The sequence below is a fragment of the Dendronephthya gigantea genome, unplaced genomic scaffold (genome assembly GCF_004324835.1).
Source record: "Dendronephthya gigantea isolate DGI-Jeju-01 unplaced genomic scaffold, DenGig_1.0 000085F, whole genome shotgun sequence".
NCBI classification, from domain to species: domain Eukaryota; kingdom Metazoa; phylum Cnidaria; class Anthozoa; order Malacalcyonacea; family Nephtheidae; genus Dendronephthya; species Dendronephthya gigantea.
This window is the reverse complement of record NW_021163095.1, coordinates 326852-345525: the sequence shown is the minus strand read 5'-3', so window position 1 is coordinate 345525 and position 18674 is coordinate 326852. Positions and strand designations below refer to the sequence as shown.

At 36.1% G+C, this 18674-nt stretch overlaps 1 protein-coding gene and 1 long non-coding RNA gene across 2 annotated transcripts; one reads left to right on the top strand and one right to left on the bottom strand.

The window, feature by feature from the left end:
- Positions 1–603: 603 nt before the first annotated feature.
- On the top strand, positions 604–1339 carry LOC114533065. Its single transcript, XR_003688024.1, has 2 exons — positions 604–792; positions 1054–1339. It is a non-coding gene; the product is annotated as an uncharacterized LOC114533065 (long non-coding RNA).
- A 15667-nt stretch (positions 1340–17006) lies between these two features.
- On the bottom strand, positions 17007–18106 carry LOC114533072 (CTD kinase subunit alpha-like). Its single transcript, XM_028554658.1, has 2 exons — positions 18002–18106; positions 17007–17630 (listed from the first exon to the last, which is right to left on the bottom strand). The coding sequence occupies exons 1-2, from the start codon at positions 18104–18106 to the stop codon at positions 17007–17009; spliced, it is 729 nt and encodes a 242-aa protein (XP_028410459.1).
- Positions 18107–18674: the final 568 nt, after the last annotated feature.

Here is an 18674-nt window from a genome sequence, read left to right as displayed (position 1 = left end):
AGAAGAACCCCACTCATGTTGGCAGAAACAATTGATGCTGGTCTTCTACGTACAGCTGCCGAGAGAAAGAATGATGAACGGATACTCGTGCAAATCCGGGGGGAAGACTGTGTAGCACTGGAAGTCCGCTATCACAAAGTTTGCTACTGCAATCATACAAATTTTCTCACCAGAGAGACAAAGAAGCAATTGGAGACTGAAAGATCTACAGTGTACGAGAAGTCTTATGATGTCTTCTGTAAGAAAGTAATCGAGACTGAGGTCATCGCAAATAAGCAAATAAGGTACATGAAAGATTGCTGGAGAAATTTGTTATCATTGCTAAGGACACCGAGAATGTGGATGCATCTAAATATAGAGCTTTTAAACTCAAGCAACGACTGATGAAAAGCTATCCCCAACTTGTGTTCTATGTACCGAAAATGAGAAATGTTAGTGAGATTGTATATGTGGAAAATTTGGATTCTTCCGAATTGGTTGAGGAACATATGTCAAACAAGTCAGAAAACAACAATGAAGACTTTGATGAAGAGAGCTATACCGGTACCATTGATGATGATGATCTGAATTCCAACACAGAAACTGAGGGAAATTCTTAAGTCAATGAGTTACAAATTCTATACAATGCTGCATTGATTCTTCGCCAAAAGGTCCAAGATATACCAAAACTGAATCTTCCTTGGCCACCATTGGCATCTGATTTGACAATAGATAATGTGCAAAAAGTGGTTCCATGTGAACTTTTTAATGTATTGGCTTGGACTTGTGGATTCTCTTCAGAGCCAACTTTAAGTGAGTATGTGCCAATTGAGGGCAAGAACAGTTCCAAACTAACATCAATTGTACAAGACCTTGTGAATTTAGCATCTGGGGGAAGGAATCTTACACCCAAGAGCATAGCACTTGCCATGGCACTTAGACAACTGACAGGTTCAGCCTCAGTAATTTCTCTAGTGAGTGGCTTTGGACATTGCATGTCACACTCATTTGTATTGTGCCATGAAACTGCCCTTGCACAGATGAATACATCCAATGATTCTGCTATTCCTCCAGGCTTTGTTAGTGATGTTCCAACTACTCTTGCATGGGATAATGCGTTTGGCCAAGGCTATATTTAAGCGAAATATTTAACCTGTTTCTTGATTGTGTGAGTTGTATGTATATTTATATATTCTCCGTCCTGTTTGATACAGGTGGGTTTTTTACCTCACAAATTTTTATTGAATTAAGATGTTAATAAGTAGAATTATACGTTAAAACGGTATTTTGAAACAATAGCCAATAAATTGAAGTGATTTAGCATATGAGCAAGCAAAATGTACAATGTGTTTTAACAATATTTATTGTGTGTGTACTTATTCGTTAATATTACAAGGTTTGATTTTTATTCCGTGATTTTATTTTGTTATTTTTACACGGGAAATCGGGGAAAACCCACAGGGAAAATCCATTTTTCCTGTCTGCGCGTGCGCAGTGCGAGTTTGGCTGACAAGCGCATGCGTATTTGCTACTAAAACAATGGCGGTTCGAATATTTCGAAGCGCGAATATAGCAAACTTTGGAGGGATTTTTTTCCCATTTGTGCACCTGTTTCACTTGGGGAGCGACGGATTCTGATAAAGTAAGTTTTTATCTATTGATTCATGTGAAAATTATGTAGTTTCACGAGGGGTGCAACGGAATTGCATCTTTTGGATGCTCATCCTACGGCCTATATACTGACACTACTAGTACTGTGGTTTTGCATACCTCCATTTCACCACCCATTCTCAGATACATGTACGGCCTGCGTACCTATTTTTCTAAAACGCTTTGGTAGACGAATACAATACCCAAGCTTTTAACGCATGCTGTGGTAACAAATACACAATCAAAGCAAAAGATAGTGTCGTGGGAGCTCAATCTACTGAGTTACTACAAGACAAAATTATGAGGCAGATTCCTTACGTACCACTGAAAAATACTAAACAATTAGCAACTAAGCTCTGCCTTGCTGACGGTCAAAGAACTGACCTTGCAACAAATATTAGAACAGATGATGGAATGATAAATGGTGCTGGTAATATAGTTAAGCTTGTAAAATTAAATAAAAAAATGCACCATCTGGCATTATATGGGTACTTTTTGACCAAGAGGATGTGGGCAGGCAAACCAGACAAGAGAACAGGTCGCTTTATACCCAGGCAATCCACCCCACATGGACACCAATTAAACCAGTGATTATACAATTTAACATTGGTAAAATGAAATCAGTGCAAGTCGTTTGCAAACAATTTCCACTACATCCAGCTGCTGCAAAGACAGTCCACTGCTCACAGGGTGATACTCAGAGTCATATTGTTGTTAATCTAAATACTAAGAGAGCTGTTTCACATATCCACTATGTGGCGTTAAGCCGAGTAACAACTATTGAAGGTTTGTATGTTACTGACCTGCGTGAGCATAAAATTACTGTTGATCCCAATGTTGTAGCAGAAATGCAGCAACTACGAACAGACAGAAGGTTCGAACTTTGTTTCACTCCACTTTACACTATGAATTACTCTGATTTCAAAGTTTGTTATTTGAATGCCCAATCACTACACAAGCACATTGACGATGTTCAACACGATTTCAACTTGCGTTCTAATGATATAGCAATATTTGCAGCAACAAGATTTTTACCATGTGACCCTGATGAGTTGTATATTATTGATGGATATAAAGAATTGTTCAGAAATGACTCGTTAAATTTTATTGATAATACGCGACCATATGGTGGTACAGCCGTTTACAGTAAAGTACCATTTGTACAAGGTTATCCTCGCATTAACAACAATAATGGAATCGAGTTTACTATAGTGAAAGTGACCAACAATGATCACTGGACTGTCATAAGCATCTCTCGTTCTCCAAAAGTTTCTACAATACATTTGTTTATGGCATTGAACAATATTCTAGCCGAGTATGGTGGTGATAAAACTGTCATCTTAGGTGATTTTAATATTAATTGGATGACTGCTTTTCAAAGACAACCCTTGCATAAAGTTATGATTGAAGAAAATTGCTACAAACAATTAATATCAACTTAATAATAATAACAACTAGTACAACAGACTACAACACATTAATTGACCATCTGTATTGCAATATTACTGATGATCAGATCACTGTTAACGGTGGTGTATTTGAGACATATTTCAGTGATCATAAAAATATTTGGGTTTCATTTAAACAGAAGTAGTACAAAACACCCAAAGTTTGGTATGTGGAAGAATATAACTGTGTAATTAACAGTCAGCAAGTTTCTGTGACGATGATGGTGAGAAAAACTGAACATTATAGTCAATTAAACCAAAAGGCATCCTGTCAATTGGCATTTGGGTGTTTGCTTGTTCATGATGACAAGTGAAGCACTTGGAGATATGGTAAACAAGATTATGCTTGTCCTCATCAAACAACATTCTCATTGCTGAAAGACTTGTGTCCCGAAAATCATGTTGCTCAAATGAATAAAATGAATTTCCACCAGAACTAACAACCAATTGTTGAAACAAATGTTGTAATCATTGCTTTTGAAGACGTTCAGACATTATACTTTGAAATGAGGTTATGAAATTTTGAATCGTATTTCCCAAGGATACCTTGGCTGCTTTGTGTGGTGAGCAGCTAAAAATAGGTGACAAGCCATCATTTATCTCATTGATGGCTGTGGTTTGCCTTGACGGGATTGAACTGCAAGCAAATTTATTGTTTGAGTTGGTCACACTGGTAACATAGTCAATATTATAAAATTCCTCTGCATATCTGACAATGTTGCAAACTTGCTGACCCAAAATTTAGTGACTTTCGTCCTACACGATGAGCCTACAAATGCAATTTAATTAATTATTAAGCACTTACTGTAACTGTAGCAACGAGTAAGTTCAATCCCCCCATATTTATCAAAGAAAGATTTTAGAAAACCATTGAAAATTCAATGCTTTATAACAACACCAACACATCAGGCATCTCTTGCCAGAATGGGTGGGCTTTACTATTATGCCCAATCGATATACACCTAATTAAGATAATATAAAACGCTATGTCCTTCATAGATCTACGTGAATGTCAATGTCTTCATCGTCATCCAGGTCAACCACGTTAATAATGTTTTCGGTTGCCTCTTCGATATCGGAGTCCGTTATGTCCTGAAAACGGTTTGGAAGTTCAGGCTCATCCAATACGGAAAGTTGCGCTTGTAACTGCTCCAATCCCGCTTCACAAGGTTGACCTTTCTTGAAGCAATGAATATTTGAATCTTCAGAGCCATCGACTGCGAGATTCAATGCACAGGACTTAAAAGACTTTACAATCACATCTGCAGAGAGCCGTGACCATGCGGTCAATACCCAATTGACAATAGTCTTCCTTGGTGGCGGTCGCATGTTTCCAGCTTCTGTGTATTCTTGAACACCGCTAGCCATCCATTCATCATACTGCTCGGTAACTAATGCCTTGAACGGTTTGTTCCAGCTTACATCTGGCGCTTGTATATATGCGCGTATACAAGCGCTTCCTTTACGCTGTGCATGATGTGATATTCATACAAATCCCACGCCAGTAGGCGTCTTTGAAAGGAAAACGCTCCCAGAACGTTTTTCGCCCAGTTGAGTGTTAATTCTTCGTTCATCCAGCATTGGATGATGTAGCGATAACGCATTTATGTTTGAAATCTTCGTTTAATTTCTTTACCTCTCGCTTCGCGCCACGAAATACTATATACGGTTTTAATTTTGTTCCGTCAGCTCGGGCAGATAAACATACTGTGACCATAACTTTTTCATGTCCCGTTGTCTTCAAATTGACGGATGCAGCTCCTACTTTATCAACAGTCGTGGCGGACACCATATCATCCCATACAGGCGTTTCATCCATAGCTACAATGCAAGAAGACTGATAGTTGTGTTGTCGCGAAAGTCGGCGAACGTGAAGGATATAAGATATCATTTTATCAATAGCTCGATGTGGCTCCTGTTGGGCAGTAGTTGTCTTCCTTCTTAGTGACAGCCCGTTTTGCCGCATAAATTTCTGCAGCCAGCCATCGGTAGCCTTAAACAAATCTTGTTCACCATCTTGACATCTTTCATCGTACAAGTATTTTGCCTTAACCATTATAAGTTTGCGGGAAACTCTCAGGCCATTTGCTCTTCGACCATAAATCCATTCAAGAATAATCTCATCAAGTTTTTCATCCGTAACTTTTCGTCCACCTCCGTCAAGCCTTTGTCTTCCTTGTCCTTTGTGTCTTTTTTTTAATTCTTTGATTGACCCTTTGGCTTTGCGCCATTCACGGATACGCTTTACATCAACCTTATATTTTTTGGCCGCTGCTCGGTTTGATTCCTTTTCTGCGTATTCTATAGCTTCATATTTTTGCGACATAGTAAAGCTTCTCTTTTTCTCCCCTTTGTGCGATGTAGCTTCGTCGCATGTAGTAGACATGTTTTGCACGAAGACTGAACAGACCTTAACTCAGTAATAATCGCATGTAACCTGAATAATAGACTGTGAACACGTGCACCGTACATATGATGTGATCAATTGTCATTTGATATATTTTGATACATGCTTTGTGTGAACAAACAAAATAGCACCCGAGGCTTCCAGTATGGCCAGGACAAACTACAATTTTGCTTTTGCCATGGGCTATGAAATGAAATTCAAGGCAGCAATACGCGGACATCATGTGTACAAGGCGATGTGGGCCCCTGTTCTAGACGAAGTTTTAATCTGCAAGAAAGACAACCGCGAAGAGGCGAAAGGATTTGATGTTAATGCAGTTGGTGTGTATAAAGTCAAAAAGTCTCCCGAGGGTGAAGATCTGGATTTAGCAGGGCATGTGCCAATTGAGCTGTCAAGAGTGCTCGCTGGTTTTCTAGCCGCCTCAGAAACAAATTCTCTCATTGTCAAAGTTTGTGGAAAGCGAAAACGTGAAGTGGGTCTTGTTGTTCCTGGATGTTTTCAAGCTAGAACAAACCGAAAGAAAGTTGCCGACGTAATGAATACAGAAATCAAAAGAATTAAGGAGCGATATCCGTACTTTGAGCTTGAAATCGAACAAGAGATTATAAGCAAACCACTCTTAAACACGACAACCGCACATGTCACTAAATAAATAAATTCTTTAATGTTACTGTGTGTAGCGTTTCCTTTATAATTGCTTTAAGCCTTAAGGCGATTTGGGGGGGGGGCGTCTATTAGACTCGGGGCGTTTATTAGAGAGAGGCGTCTAATACAAACTTACACTTCAAGGGGGGCGTTTATTAGATACGAGGCGTTTATTTGATAGGGGGCGTTTATTAGATCATTTACGGTATACAAAGATTCTTGATTACACTACTATATTAAAAAATCCACTATAATTATATATCCAAAAAACCTTATATAGGATGATTACTCTAGAATAAAGAGTTCTATATTATTTTATGTACAAGGTTCTTAATTACACTACTGTATTTAAGGTTCTACTATAGTTAAGTTAACAAAAGTCCTTATATAGGATAATTACTCTAGTATAAAAAGTTCTGCTATGATTAGTTACATGTATAAGATTCTTAGTTACGCTAAAATTATAAAAATTCTACCATATAATTCTATCATATCATGCTTACATAACGTAACGCAGCGGATACTCATTACTGGTATCGCGGGCTATGAGAATGAGAACGATGGGCCACGTGTACAAACATATGATTCGTACGGTGGCCCACAAATGCAAACACAACGCAATATTCATTAAGCACGACGGTGTATTTAGTTAAGCTCAACAGCAAGTAAACTCGAAAAAATATCGATCGGCCAATCACAACACAATATTTGCAAAACACAACAATAAATTCATAAAACACAACACAATATTTGCAAAACAAATGTAATACTTCATGTATAATAAATTATTAATAATAAGATATCCAATGCGAACCAGTGAAGCGAACTTCGACTTGCTTTGGCTTACCGAAAAGACTATATTAAACCATGTTTTGCTCAGAATGTGGCAGCCCCACAGAGGCAACAAATAAATTTTGCCCTACTTGTGGGCATTAAGCAGTGGAAAAGGGGGAGGTCTCTTCCAAAAAAGATGGTAAAAAAGACATAAAATGTCTCAGTTTTGAGCAGTTTGCTGCAAAAAAAAGGCAAGAAAGATGGACACATTTCAGAACGTCGTCCAAGACTAAAAAAAAGTCAAAAGATACAGAACCTTTTGCTTTAATAAACATTGGATTAATGAAATACATCAGCGCTGATACAACAACTCCAGTTCGGGGAAAATCATTGCCACTAAAAATTAAAAAAGATGCCCCCTATGCAGAAGTTTCACGATGGCACTAACAAAACGGGAGGCATATGATAAATCATTTGATACCAAATTGAGTTGGAACCTAGTATACCCTGACGGCCAACCTTGTTCAACTCTTCCTGGACAAGAAGAAGAATTCACAGTGAGGAAGTATAAAGAAGACTTGGGGAAACCATATAATAGAATTACATTATATTTATGTCCTGATGAACCCGACAATAATAATTCAGAAGACATTGGGAGTGATGATTACCATCAGTATGATCGGTGTGATCAAAATGTCAGGTAAATTAATAAAATATATTTCTTTTATTTTAAAATATATATAATAAGGGTAAGGGGAAGTGCTGCCTGTGCAAGGTGCAGCCAGGAGGCTATAAAACACGTGTTTTATAGTCAACTTTCTGTAGAACACGTGACCTAAATCATTTGAGAAGTTCATTATTTGCAGAATAAAGGTCGAGCAATATTCAGTGTGGTTTTACTGAGACAAAAGGTGTACTATATAATATGAAAAAAATAAGCTAGTCTTTATAATGACTTGAAATGACATATAATTGGTAATATATAAATTAATTAACAATTATGCACCCCAAAAGTTACAACTGAAGTTGCCTATTGTTTAGAGGCTAGTTAATTGCCATCAGGCCCCTCTCCTTTTAGCACTTTGTTTATAAATTATGAAAAAGTGAATTACTTAGGTTGGTTTTTCCAATTATATTGCCTTATGGCTAATTTGGTGATTAAAATAATTACAAGATTAATCACTATAGCTTCATGGATGTATGTAGCAGCCCTCTGTCACACTAAATAACTAACATTTAATTAATGTTACTAGGAAAAAGGAACAAAAAGAAAATGACACTGCAGGATATATTGGTCCACAAAACAGGTAATCAAAATAAAATTGTTAATATTTTAGCAATAATATATCATGTATATAGTATTTCAATCAAGGTCATTCATGCTAATTATATGGCCTCATTTCCCTATAGTGATGATGGTAAATGTCCCATTGAAATTGATTCAGATTCTAAAAGACAACTTGATAGAATCAATTCTAGTAACAGTGTACCACCAAGTTATGGCGCAACACAACAACATGATAAGAGCTCTAGTTCCAATAATAATGTTGTGCAAAGTAATGATGCATCTTCATCTGATACAATGATGTGGCTTACTGCTAATGATGACTTGCTGTATGCATCTTTGCTTTTTGATGAGAATATGCCTTGGAGTGATTCAGAAAGCGAATATTTACAGGACCCAGCAGTACCATTGGAGATTACAGATGATGACAAATCTTTACATAGGCTGTGTCATTTTACGGAGACTGTGCCACATCGCACGATACCCTCTCATACATCCAGGACCATCTAATTCTTGTTGGACTGCTTCATAAACGACTGCATTGGGGGTATCTGTACCTCTTCTTTTCAACCCATATTCTGACAGCCTATTTTGCAGAGTTCGAATAGAAATTTCGATCTCGTGCCGGCTATTTAAAAAAGAAATAATTGACGAGTAACTAAATCCACGATGAAAATAATAGCGTATAAGAAGTTCTTCCTTGTTTACAGCAGATCCACATTCTGGACAAAAGTTCATTGAGGGTAGTTCTTACTCCCATCCATTCTGTTACATAAACGAGCTACATCTCTGCTGTCAATATGCCCTCCTCGATTGTTTTAAGAATTTTTCTTTTACAATTAATTGTATTTTTGCTGCCGCAGGCAGCTCCCTATTTCTTACTCACCATTCTCACTCGTGCCTAGACCTTTGCCGAGTTATGTTTAGCCGACAGAAACTCAATCACATAGAATTTAAAGGATTTCTGTCAGATGACGTAGTCATTTTTATGACGTTTTGTGACGTGTGTCGACTTTTTCACAGACCACGAGGGGAGTTTTTATGTCAGTGTACTGCGTGGACGAGGACGTATAAAAACTTTAAACGTAAACTAAAAAGGCAGTAAAAGCATTGATATGGATGAGACCAGTCAGACCAGAGTTGGTAAGTATCGACAAAATACTGCTGAATTTTATGAAAACGGTTTTTTAGTTTAATTGATATAAAAGCGTTTAATATATGTAAAGCGTGTGTTGCGTGCGTATACGCACTGTATTACAAATACATTTTTTAAAATCATAAAAATCATTTAAGAATCATACACAGAGCTGACAGAAGTAAATGCTGTGTTTTTATTCGTTTGATTATTTCATAAAGAAACTTATAAATGGATTATTGCATTAATTTTTTTCTGTGCGTGTACGCGTACTGCACTAGTGCACTGGAAAACAACCCATGGCATAGTTTATAATTTTGTAGTTATTTATATGTATAAGTCATAAATTCTTCACTTTCACGCGGATTAAAAGCAAATACGAGGAATAACAAGATATAAAAACAAGATAAAAACGAAGCGGAATACTTGGCTGTAATAAATCTTGGCTGTAGTCTTTGATTTACTTTTGAATATTTTACTGAAAGGTAGCCTATTTTGTAATGTGCAAGTAAATAATTACATGTAAAAACACAGTAATGAGTAATAATATTTCCACCGCTTGGCTGTATTCCTTTTTGTTACTATTATATAATAACTTTAGAACAAAAACTATTGTTGCTACAATCCTGGCCAAAACCATCGACTACACTCTGAATGATTTGTACTTTTTTACGCAAAATATTAATATTTCTGTTTCGTTTCCCTCCCTCGCCCCCCTAATCAATGTTGAATCTATGCTAAATGCTTGAATGAGTTATGACACATCACTCAACATTGATTTGTGGGGGAAAGGGGGAGAATTTTGAAATAAACCCCGCGACTGCTGACTGTAGTGTCAACTAACACAGAGTGTCGTCAATGTTTTGACCAGGATTGTAGCAATAGCAAATGTTCATGATGTCCTAATTTCAATACTGTGCTAAATTATTGACCTTAGCTAAAGAAGAATAAGTCTAAAACATCATGCTTTGTGCTGCCATGTTTATAGTTTCATGAATAAGAAAATAGTGATATTATATTTTGTCAACTGTGAAGATAGCAGCACACTGCATGATGGTTGAAACTCATTCTTTAAGCTTTCAATAGAAATTTATTTTCTTGGTATGTTGATATAGAAAATTTCACATTACATGGCCAGTACTGTTATAATGGCCAGCTATGCCACTTATACTTTTATTAAGCACTTCCCAATAGGTTCACTTCGTTGCAAATGGTTGCACTTGTTACATCATCAAGAGTAAATTTATTTGCTATGTCTTTGATTGTACTGTTGCCGGTTCCTATCTCCTCGAAAAAATGTAAAAATTGCTTGGTGGGTATCCTCAATCTCAGATTGAATGTATTTTCCATTTCCTAATATTTTGAATTCAACAACTGGAAATTTCTTGTTAAGCCAAAATGTTATAGTCTTTTCAATCACATAAGCAAAATCACCATTTGTATTGAATATTCTTTCATCCCATTTCTGCCCAATAACCGTGTCAAGTAGCCTGTTTGATTGTAAGTGGTATACAATCCTTCCCCTCTCTTTAACCCCTTGCATCAAATTGCCAAGCACGTGTATAAAAACATCACGATCAACATCAACTTCGATTCGAACATTTACGTCTTCATGTCTAATGGAATAAAGCTTCCTTTTAACTTCTGTATACAGTTTATGTTTAAATAATTCCGCCCTTTGCTCGAGGGAGTCTGTGTCAGGTATTGGCATTCTCTCTTGTTGCACAAAAGGGAAATACGATTCATGCTCAACACCGAATGGCCTCCACTCGTCATACTTTTCACTGTAGCCTTTATAGTGAATTCGCACCAAATTCCCTGCCTTATCGACTTTGGTTACTTCTACCTCATACAAATTTTTATCCTTTTTAACCTTTTTTACAACTTCAGCACTCGAGGAAACACCAGATTCATATATTAAACGCTTTGGCGGATGCGAATCGTGCCTTGGTCTGTCCGCCATGTTTGCTTTTCATACCTGATTACGCAACAATTATGCAATTTTTGCGTCGGTGGGGGATTGGCACTACTTAGTAGCAAATGTTCAAAATCATGGCAAAAAGTTTGATATGCCTGATACAATTTTCTTGACACCAACAACTAAACAAGAAATTATAGATGTATCTAAAACTTTTCAATCGCGTAAAGCCCCAGGTTATGATAAGATTTGTATGGGTTTGGTTAAACAATGTATAGGTTTTATATCTCGCCATTAACATATAATGTTAATCTTTGTTTTGAATGTGGTATTGTACCAGATCAAATGAAAATAGCTTGAGTTATACCTTTATATAAGGTATGGTTTATATCCCTTCATAAAGAAGCGCATTACATGCAATTATTTTCCGATTGTTGCGTGCCACATTTAATTCGGATCCAAACTGAAATTACATTCTATTCAATTGTAATGGAACACAATCAATGAAAGTGCACAGGTTATTATATGATGCTGCATTTAATTAGGTTAAATTAATGTCTACCTGCTTGATACCTGCCTGATGAAAATGTGGATTTGTTATCAAAATGTCTTGAAATAATATTGTCAAAAATATCAGGGGTCACTTGTGACCCTTTGGGCTTTTGTGGTTCAAATCATCCAAATGTTGCAAAATGTCACAAGGCGTCAATGTAAGTGTATTTTTTAAACATTGCTTATTAAAATTTGAATTTTTTTATTGTAACAACATACAAAATTACTCAATGTTTCATTTTGGTCATTTAAACTAATTCAAATAATCAGACTAAACAAATTTTCGATGTTTGCACAAACCACAGTGACATGATTATTCAAGTTTAAAATTTTGGTAAAATGATTTACTGCATTTTTCACATGATTTTTTTTTACAGTTGTCTTGTCGTCAACAGGATAAATTGTTATCTGTAGTAGATTTATTGGATGAAATAAATAGTGATTTGCTTGATGTTGCTAATAAATCTGATGATGATGATGATGACTCGCATAGCCCTGATGGTGATAGCAATTTGAATCAACAGCATTATTTGCAAGACATAGAAAATACATCAAGTGAATCAAGTTCAAACGAGTCAGGTGATGATGATGACATAGATAATATTCCAATTGCATCTCGTATAGTTAGGGAAAAGCCATGTGAAAACAAACAATTTACTGGCAAACCTGCGGAACCTACTGATTCAACTGAAATTATTGATACATCACTACATTATTTCAAGTGCTTCATCACAAATGAAATGCTTAAGCTGATAGTTGATCAAAAAAATCTTTACAGCATGCGAAAGAGAGGGAAGTCTGTTGCAACGTCATTCAAAGAAATAGGGCAAATCATTGGCATATTTTTCAGAATGGGTCTGGTTGAAACGCCTTCTATGAGAATGTATTGGGAGAAAAATACCAGCTATCCAGCTGTCGCTGATGTTACTTCTAGGAATAGATTTCTTATGCTTCTTGCAACAATACATTTTGTTGACAATGATTCAGTTTCTGAAGAAGAAAAAAAGATCGCCTCTAGAAAATCTGCCTATTTCTTCAATTGTTCCATAAGCAATGCCTTCAAGTGACTCCCCTGCCTGATCAATCTATTGATGAGTTGATGATCCCATATAAAGGGAAGTTCACCAAAATTCGTCAGTATGTCAGAGGAAAACCTCACCCGTGGGGATTCAAGGTATGGTGCAGGTGTGCTGTGGATGGAATGCTCCATGATTTTGATGTATACCAAGGAAAACGTGACACCAGTGAAAAAAAGAAATTAGGTTTAGGTGCAAGTACAGTCTTAAAACTGTGTGAGAAGCTTCCAAAACATGCTAATTATAATATCTTTGCTGATAATTTTTTTACTTCTTTGGACCTTATTGAAAAACTCTCAGAAAATGGATTCCTTTATGTTGGAACTGTTAGAGGAAATCGTTTGGGGGTTGTTGCTAAAGGGGATGGACGAGAGGTAGGTGACAGTGAGAGGTCTGGGTCTAGTTGCGTGTTTATTGCGTGTTCGTGGTAAGCGCAAGAACATCTTAACGAATGGAAATTTTGTAATTTTCGGATATATTTTCAAAGTCAAACTTCACAATTAACAAAGTCAAAGATTCATTAGGTTCAACTGCAAAAATGAGACCAAACAATGTTGAAATATTAGAAAGATCTATATGCTATATAATCGAACATCTACGCAAGTATTTATAGGGTAAAATGTGGGATTAATATTTTAACACGCAATTAAAGGTGCGTACCGTGCAATATGGGGTTTCAAATGCTTTTATTTTCTGCTTGCAGTTAGAAGTAAAACCTTTTTCAACTGTATCCACCTTTATAATGGTAAAACGATTTGCATCATAGTACGAAGTGGCACAGTGCTGAAACTAATTGTTTATTATATGTAAAGATTTACCATAACACCAGTCTTGTCTCCTCAATATATGGCTCCCACCCCCATCAGAATATTACTTAAGTTATTAAGGCCCTGTCTACACTAGTGCGTTTTCGTTTGAAAATGCATACATTTCGATGCGTTTAGGCCTTCCGTTCACACTAATACACTCGAATACGCTCAGCGTATTCACCGAAAAGTCAGTTTAAGACAGGATCACACGAATCGATCGATGCGTTTTCGGTCTTGCGAAACCCCATACAAACGAAAACGTACTAGTGTAGACAGGCCCTAAGTTCTTCCTTGGCATAAAAGACAAGTACTTTTGTAACATGTAATGGTTTTCTTTACAATAACACATTCTGTGTATGTATGGCAGTGTGCCAAATAATTTCATAGTTAAATAAATCCACACAAAATAAATAAGCCCCCAGCCTCTCAACTCCATGAAATGCATCCTGGGGACATTAAAGATTGAGGCATTAGAGTTATTAGTTACTATTGTTAGCCATTATTTCAGGCAGAAGACTGCTATTCCTATCTTTCCCCAGTAAGCGTTTTTTACTTTTCACTCAAAAATTGCTAATATGACTATGCTAATATGAACCTATGGACTATGATTATCATATATCTGTTGACTAATGTCACAAAAAATAGCATAACAATTGTTACTTTTGTTCCATGTTGACAACCTTGCCCCAAACTTTGATAACAAATTACATGATTTGTTACATTTGTGCTTCTTCACAATTTCTTGTAACAATACAACTTAAAGTTGCTACTGTAGAGCAATCAAAGGCAGTACACCTGATGTATATTTTTGTTTAACAAATAAAGTTAAACTTGCTCAAATTTGTTTGCATGCTGATCACTATTGTTACCAACAAAAATCTTCTAAATATTTGATACTGATGCTTCCACTTTTGGATATCCTTTTTCAATATAATTGATTGAGCAAAAGTTCTCAAAGATTAAAGATGATGTAAAGTCCGTTCTGAGCATATATTCTGCGCATAACAATGTTTGTTTACGTTGGTTATATAATCTTTACATGACATATGCGTCGTTATAATTTTATTATTTTCTTCTCGCTCGACGGGCTGTGATCTGTGATGAATATGCTTATTTTTTATTATATTTTGAAGAAAATATTGTTATATTTTGAAGAAAATATAAAGCGAAGCTTGTAAATAAACCGGCCGTTATTTAAAACGTTATATATTTGTAATTGTAGGACAAGCGAGAAGGTGGCGTCTGTAGCGACAACAAATAGCCTTGCCATTTCGGGCCTTATTCAACAAATAAATTCTTGGAGCATTCCTTTCAGCATAATATTGCTTTTTCTAGCAGCTTTATGATAAGATAAGTTATCGTCGTGACTCGCAATTCGAGCCTCTTCGCCTTGCGACATACAATAAAATAATTTTGCTCCCGAACTGCCGTTTGTAATACAAGGCGTTAATATCGCATATCATTAACATTCCAAAAGTTGCTCCCCCACTGATGGAATGTGTTGATGCGCAGAATTTATGCGCAGAACGGACTTTACCTCATCTTTAATTAACTTCTCAAGGGTCATGCAACAAAAGGTTAAGGGCAGCTTTGGTCTCGCACTCAGGAATCATTTCATGGATCTATAAATAGAAAAATTACGATTACGAAGGCACTCAGGTACATTAATGCCTGGCTCCGTCCACGTTTTAAGAAAATAGCGCACACGCGAAACATGCGCGATTTTGAGGCGCGTGTTTAGTTAAAAGCATGAAAGAGAAATATGGCTGAAATGATGATTGGATTTTATCAACTATTTTGTACGGATTTTATATGCATATTTATACGATATTACGGTATGTTTTCTTTTTATGGGTTTGAACCTTTGCGTGTGTTTGTAAGGTCGGTACTTTTATTACTAATATACCAAATTATTAGCTAATAATTTTTACTTGTACACATTTTATAATCATGATGCTTGAATATTCTGCAAAAGCTGGCAAATATCAATATAAATATCATAAAATATCATATTCTGGCGTTGTTTATACGAAAGATTAAATATGTAAGAACAAAAGAACTATAACACATAGACACGAGTCACAAGTAAATGCAAAATGGGTAGCGTTTTTACAGCTTTCCAAAGCATTTGTTTTGGCCTTCTAGTGTATTTTGCCAAAGTGCAAGAATAGACTCAATAGAGATAGAAATATACAAAGAGAAGCATTTTTACAGCTTTACATGGAAATTATACTATGCTATATATTATCAAAGATTACAACTTTAATTTAATGCACATAAGTGTTTGATATTGATAAGGTTTGAAGGCTTCAGAGCATCAAATTGAATTAACCATTTTACTCATGCTATCCATACTGTATAAACACAGTTTCTATTGGCCAACCTGCTGACCAAGGACTTGAAGTCTTGACAATGTTAGTTTCAACTATTCACAGTATGAAATCTAGTTTAATTTATTATTTTAATGTTTATTTACATACTATTATATACTGTAACACAGTTTCCACTGGTTGCTGAAAGACTCTAGGTCTTGACAACCTGCTGACTAAAGACTCAAAGTCTTGACAACATAAGTTTTCACTACCCACAGTACGAAATCTAGTTTAATTTATTATTTTAATGTTTAATTACATGCTATTCATACTGTAACACAGTTTCCACTGGTTGCCGAAAGACTCTAGGTCTTGACAACCTGCTGACTAAAGACTCGAAGTCTTGACAACATAAGTTTTCACTACCCACAGTATGAAATCTAGTTTAATTTATTATTTTGATGTTTATTTACATACTATTCATACTGTAACACAGTTTCCACTGGTTGCCGAAAGACTCTAGGTCTTGACAACCTGCTGACTAAAGACTCAAAGTCTTGACAACATAAGTTTTCACTACCCACAGTATGAAATCTAGTTTAATTTATTATTTTAATGTTTATTTACATACTATTCATACTGTAACACAGTTTCCGCTGGTTGCCGAAAGACTCTAGGTCTTGACAACCTGCTGACTAAAGACTCGAAGTCTTGACAACATAAGTTTCACTATGCATAGTATGAAATCTAGTTTAATTTATTATTTTAATGTTTATTTACATACTATTCATGTTGTAACACATTTTTGTATAGAGGCAAAATTACAGAGTGCCCTCGTTACAAGTTCTCCTTCAAGATTTTCAATACTTCTGGCATAGATGGCCTCATTGCTGGCTTGCAATGTTTACATTGCTTTCCTAAGCACTCCATACAGGCATTTGGCAATTTTTTTCCAACACTACATAGAATGACCCCAAGTGAAAAAATGTCACTGGATATACTGACAGGAAAACCTCTTAAAACCTCAGTGGCAATATGATTGTAAAAGGAAGTGTACTTTCGAGCTGTTGGCCTAGAAATTTGGCAAGCTTTTTACCAAAGTCTATCAAAAAACCTTTCTTCCCTGCAACAAGAACATTGTTTGACTTGACATCACAGTGCAAAAACCCTTTGTTATGGACATGAGAAAGAGCCTCTGCAATGTCGAGCAAAATTGAAATCCACTCATTTGTAGTGAGTGTTAATGGTTTTGCCATGGTTTGATTTGCGTGTAACAGCTTATGAATTGTAACAGATTCTGTATCCTCACCAAGAAACTGCATGACTAATGAGAAAGGCTTTTCTTCAATCTGTACTCCCAATAGATATGGAATAGATGCATGAGTGAGTGTATTCATACATTGTACTTCATTCATAACTGCTTGCAAGTCAGATGTTGGCAGTTTTTTTTCAAGAACAGTTACACCGAGCCTCTTAAATTTTTTTAGAACACACTCTCCATAGGTTCCAGAGCCAACAGGGGCGGTAGCCAGTGTATTTTCTGCCAGTGGTAACAAGTCGCTTGGACTAATTTGTTTTACTGAAGCAGCAATCATTTTGGTTGATAAGGTATTGCCAACTGCTGCACCATCCACTGAAATCTACAAACATTAGAAATAGAAGTGAATGTGTAAATAATCAAACAAATAGTAATTGGTGGAGTTGTTAATTATAGAAATTGGGGGGGGGGGCTTAATATAATAAATTTTTCTTTGTTGTAAAGGGTTGAGGGCGCTGCATGGGACTTTTAATAATTCATTTCTTTATTCAAAAATCAAAGATAAAATATATTTTAACCCTTATACATGAAGAAAAATCGTTATACGTACCTTTCTTATGTGGCTTTGTACCGGTATTCTACGCCTTAATTCATCGGCCTTTTTTGAAATATTTTTCCATTTCGTGTAACATTTCTCAGCCAGCGCTTTTTGGTCCTTTACTCCATTTTCTGCGCTATAGCCGCCTCAGCAACCGCGCGTTTGGCCATCGCTCGCTGTTCCCTCTTGCGCTTCTTGCGGCTGTTTTGCATTCGCCTATTCTTTTGCAGTTGGCTTACTTCGTAGCTGGCTTTCCCCATTATGCCGTTAGCAACAAAACCAAAAAAAGCACTCGAATATGTTGTATTATAGAAAAAAACCAAGTAGTTGTGATCACAGTCCCTGAATCAAAATTGATTTTAGCGCCAATTGTTTGATTTTGCGCGAAACAACGAAAATACGCGTTTCAGCAAGGGACTGGTGACGGGAGTGAGAAGTTATTCTATTAAAGTAAATGAATCGTGATGAGATTTAAAATAAACATTTGTGACATTTTTTAAATAAATACTGGTATAGAGTAAGTTTGTTTCACAATAAATTCGTAAATAATGATAAATCTATATTCATTTCATAGATTTCGACAGTCTGATTGGGTGACTATGTTCAATGTCAGACCAGCGTTGTTTCTTAGCAACGACCTTTCTGTTTTTTTATACACAGTGATTTCAGTGGTTTGGCATTGTAAAATATATGAATCGTGCTTTTATAACGAATAATTTTTTATCAACGAGCGTGTATTTTTGTAAAAACATATTTAAAAGAAAAACAAGGAAAGGAGACGGCTGTATTAAGGTGAGAATTCTATCGATTTTTCGTTTACGATTCTTT

Coding starts and splice junctions, on each gene's coding strand:
- LOC114533072 (XM_028554658.1), bottom strand. CDS start 18,106: ATGGGGAAAGCCAGCTACGAAGTAAGCCAACTGCAAAAGAATAGGCGA. Junction 17,631..18,001: donor GAGCGATGGCCAAACGCGCG/GTTGCTGAGGCG, acceptor TAATGTTTGTAG/ATTTCAGTGGATGGTGCAGC.